The following is a 4,802-nucleotide window of genomic DNA, read 5'->3' as shown; positions in this document are numbered from 1 at the left end:
AGCAGCGCTTTCAGGCAAATCTCATGCAGTGATGTTTTTCTCCCCCTATCCCAGATCAGCCAGCTCTCAATGTTAGTCCCCTCTTGGCTACCCCATTCCCACAGAGCAGAAATATGTCTATTTTTATAAAAAAAGGTATATCTCACTTTTGCCTGCCTGGAACTTTCTTTTTTGAATTTTTACAGGCATGTGGGAGTGGGAGGGGGCCGGACATGTCTGCTCTCCCTATCTCCCCTCCAGGTTGGTGGTCCCTAACTCCTCTCCCAGCAGCATCCGCACACCCCACTAAGCTGTGTCACCTCTCCCCAGGCAGGACTGAGCCCCATAACAAAGCAGTGCTGGCAAAGGGAGCTGTGGGAGCCCTATCCCACAAGCCCGATGGACACAGAGCATCATCCAGGAGAAGAGAAATCATTACCTACCCCTTTGGCAGCTGGGCTCGCCTGGCCCAGGCAGTGGCTAGTGGGATGCCGACATGGACCACGCTCCCTCCATCCTCCATACGGAGAAGGCATAACTCAGCCTCTCATGAGCCACATAACTGCAGCTTGTCATCTTACTGTCCATCTCGTCGCTCTGTAGCACCTGGTAGAGGAAGTCTATATACCGTGCTGCCAGCTTGAGGGTCTGGATTTTACTGAGTTTGTCAGAGGGCAAAGTGGGGATGATTTTCCTCAAGGCGGCAAAAGCTTCATTGAGCGACTGAGTCCTTTGCCTCTCTCTGACATTGGCCAGGATCCTCTGGCTCTGCAGTTCTTCATAAGACTGGGAGCTGGGACTGGACTTTTTCCCCCTCTTCCCTGGGTTGGGGCTGCCATCTTCGCTGGACTTCTTACTGTATCTTCTCTTCCTGCCAAATCTCTTTGGCTGCCTTTCCAGCTCCTCTTCACTGGTCCCCAAGCTATCCACAGGGGAAACAGGAGAACTGGAGCTTTCTTCCATGCTTTCTGCAAGAAGGGGAGGGGAAGAGACTTTCCCCCCCTCCTTACGTGAGTGTGTGTCTTAAATGTGCTTTAAATTCCTGAGACAGATCCTTTGGAAAAACAGGAGGGCTTTTTTTTTTTTTTTTTTTTTTTTTTTTGCTGACCAAACGTTTTCCAGGTTGCTTGAAGGGCTCTTATTTCAAGGACTGAGGTTGTACAAAAAATTGAGGTCTTGGAGAGAGGAAGTTATTCTAACTTTTTGGAAACTTTAGCTGAGCTCAGTTGCTAAATAGTTGTCAGAAGTGAGGGAGGTGCGGGGCTCCCTTCTGATTGGCCAGCCAGGTCAGTGGGAGGAAAGCTTTTCCCCTGCTAAACTTTCACAGTTTTATGTTACACTTAACTAAAATCTTGGGAATGCACCTCGAATAAAAGATAGCTGGTGACCACCTCCCCCCCCGCCCCCCCAAAGATACTGAATTTGCAGTACCCCTCCAGGGTAAATCCCTGTCAGGGTTTTCTGGGGTGCTGCTCTGCTTGCTGAATGCTTGCAGTCTGCCTCCCAGCCCATGCTGCCGAGGGTCCCACTCCCAGCTCCGTGGCCAAGCTGCAGCAGTACCTTGTACAAATTGGGGTGCAGGGTGTGTGAGCATGCTCAAGAAGGTGCCCCATTTTTGCGAAATGGTGCCCTATTTTGCACACCCCCCAGTGCTGAGGGTCTTGCAAACCCTCTGCTGCCCCTTTGTGAGCTGCGCCTTGCAGCACCCTACTCCCCAAACCCCCTGCCCTGTGGAGATGGAATGGGGACCTGCCTCCCAGTGCCACGGGGTGACCTTGGGATGGCATAAATTCCCTGGGGCATGCTGAGCTGCAGGAAAGGTGGAGGTTTGGGGGCAGCCAGGGGAAGCCCCTTCAAGCTCCCTACTTATGGGGAGGCATGGAAAGACCTTCCTGGACTAACCCAGTGGAGCCCAAAATATGGGTCTTCTGGAAAGCAGCTAATAATTTGTAGAAACTGCCTTCCCCCCACCCCTCGGCAGTACAGTATGTTAGCCACACTGCCCATCTGGGAGGGTGCCTTTTCCTCCAGAATATCATGCTGTTGAAATTGTGGTGTCCCAGTGTATAAAAATTGTGGTAGCAGCTCCGGGGATTCTGATGTATCAAACAGATGATAGATCTATTTTTCCTTTCCATCACACCAGGGAAAATGTGGGGAAACTCTGCTTGCTTCCGTGGAGCTAAGGCAGAGAAAAATCAAATTTGGACCTCTGATTTTAGTTACAACCCAAATTGCAGGAACAGACACTTCCTGAGCACCAAAGATCATGTTTTCAATAAAAGCAGGAGAATAAAATAACTAATAATAAAAATAAGACAAAAGAAACTTGTAAAATGTAGATGTTGTATCAGAAGAATTCGTTTGGAGTGCACTTCTTTGCAAAGTTTTCCAGTAGGTATCAACACTCATTAATGGAAAAAATAATGTCTGGTTTGATTGGAAAGTGTTCCTTGGTAGGAGAAGGAATTTTGGCTTGCCCAGGGCTGACTCCACTACTGGTAGGTAATGTTTATAGTGGAAAGACTTCCCCAGGCAGCCCCTGGGGAGAGCCTGTGTTTGCTTTCAAATGGAAAGGTTTTCAGGTGCAGCACAGAAGTCGGAAAGCAAGGCAGTTTGCAAATAGATTTTTTTAATCCAATTTAAGACCCCGGCTAGGCGGGTGGGATGGGTGCCTCTGCTGCCTGCACCCCAAAGCTAGGTTTCCAGGGTGGGCAGGTGGGGCCAAGGTATGGCAACAGCTCTGCATCTGCGAGCTGGAGGTCCGTGAGTACAGGAGGCTGGGATGGTGTCTACCAGCCCTGCAGACCTGAAGGCAGATACCATCCATGGCAAGCAACATTTATACTGGGGAAACCTGAGTAACAGCCCTTTGCCTGTCACGTAAGCGAAACAATCTGCTGGAGGTAGTGGTGCCGTTGTGAAACTGCCGCTGAGGGCAAAACATTCCTCATAATCTGTATTTAGTTTGTACTCGAGGTGTTTAGAAGTCTTCTCTTCTTAGCATGTGGGATCCTTTCCAGGTGTTAAGAGAAGCCATCACCAAGGACCAGGGAGGCACCTCCGCTTTCCAGCTGCAAAGAGCATGGTTCACAGTGCACTAGCTTTTCTGTGCTCACACTGCATTTATGGTGGTAAGCTGCTGTGGATTTGCAGGGATGCATGGAGCATGGGAGGGCAGTTGGGCTGCAGGGCTGAGCACCTGGAGCGCAGTGCCCAAAGGTGCCATAGGTGCCTGCAAAAGGCTGCTCAGGGAGAGAGCAGAGCTGCATTTTGGGCTGTGTTTGAGAGCACCAGGAGCAAGAGGAGCAGACCTGAGCTTGCCAGAGGGAGCGGAGCTGCTCGTTGCTGCCTCTGCTCTCCCTCTGCCCTGCCGACATGCATGCTAATACTTATGCTGCATTTTCCTTTTGTCATGCCGTGACCACCAAAGGCAGGATTTCCCAAGGAATGAAGTGTTTCTGTGTTGTGGAACTTGGTCCTTCCAGCAGTTGGGGACAGAGGGGTTTTGGGGGCAGAGTGTGTGGATGTAGCTCAAAGTGCCCAATTCTCAGCTGGCACAGGTATTTACCTTTGCGGTAACCACCAGGCCCATCCCATAAAAGCGTGGCAGGAGACGTGCAGCTCCTGGGCATCATGTTGGAGCTGCGGTGGCAAAAGGATGTGGCCACACGGTGCACATCTCATCCAGCCAAGCGGGTGCTGCTCCTGACGCTATCAGCTGTGCCTCTCTGGGCTGCACAGTGCAGAGCAGAATTGGGCTCCCATGGCAGAGCAGCCCCTCGCTCCTCCGCATGCCATGGCTAAAATAAATGAGCTGCCCCAGCCTCCTGCCTGGCTTCTGTGAATGAGCCCAAAGGGGTGTTCGCACAACAAAGCAAGGCAGAATTTCTCCTTAAGGGCCCTGTTACTGTGCATAACCTCTGAACGTGCAAAGCTTTTTACTATCAGGCAGGCTTCATTAGGGGAAATTCATGGTGAAACTCAGCTGTGTCTTAATTTTGAAATCTGTGAGCCCAGCTCCAATGAGCATCACTCCAGAGCTGCTGTGTATCTGTGCACCCTTTACGGCTTCTGAGTCTCCTAGCAGTACTTAGTCCCAGAGCTAAGTACAGTGTTGACAATACTGCAAATATCTTCCCTTGAAGCAGACCAAAGGTGTGGTCTACATGTGCGCAGACCCAGGTGAAATGTGATCTGTCTCTCCTGAAGGAAGAGGGAGTTTTGAGAGGTTTGTGGGGAAGGCACATGGTATGGAGGTACCGCTGGTAAAGACGGGTGGGGTGGATGCATCCTTCTTGCTGCCACAGCGGGGTGGGAAAGGGGATTATGAAATAAAAACTGCGATATGAAAAATAGTTTTGGTGAAAGTTTAATGCCCTGTTTAAACGTGACATCCACTATGACACTGCTGCTGTTCCACTGCCATTATCAGGCTCCTAAAATTTCTTGTTAGAGGGAAACAATGAACACAGACTGGGCTTTAGGGGCAGTGCTTATTCTCCATAGGAAGCCTGTGGTCCAGTTGTCTCACTGGCAATGCTTGGCCAGCAGACCACCCTTCAGACTCTCTGTGCTGTGGAGGGGAGAGCGTTTGGATTTCTGCCTCCTGCCACCCTTCCCGCTGCCTGCAGAAGGAAACAGGGAAAGGTTGGGTGCCCTGGCAGTAAAGGCAATACCACTTCCACGTGCTCAGACTGCTCTGCCTGCCCCCCTCTGTGGTGGAGCTGCCAGAGATGCAAGTTTTTGGAGCAAACTGAGATGCTGTTGTGCTTACAGCCTTCCTCCTTGCTCCACCTACTGCTCTACAGAAAAGCATCACT

The 4,802-nt window shown here is 50.8% G+C and overlaps 1 protein-coding gene across 1 annotated transcript; it reads right to left on the bottom strand.

Moving 5' to 3' along the window:
- Window positions 1-459: 459 nt before the first annotated feature.
- TWIST2 (twist family bHLH transcription factor 2) lies at window positions 460-945 on the bottom strand. The gene has a single exon (XM_009954811.2). It carries the CDS (start codon window positions 940-942, stop codon window positions 460-462), a length of 483 nt encoding a protein of 160 aa, XP_009953113.1. The 5' UTR covers window positions 943-945.
- Window positions 946-4,802: the final 3,857 nt, after the last annotated feature.

The sequence above is a fragment of the Leptosomus discolor genome, chromosome 5 (assembly GCF_034619465.1).
Source record: "Leptosomus discolor isolate bLepDis1 chromosome 5, bLepDis1.hap2, whole genome shotgun sequence".
In the NCBI taxonomy this organism is placed as follows: Eukaryota; Metazoa; Chordata; class Aves; order Leptosomiformes; family Leptosomidae; genus Leptosomus; species Leptosomus discolor.
The sequence above is the reverse complement of the archived record's forward strand: the minus strand, read 5'-3'. Positions and strand labels throughout refer to the sequence as shown.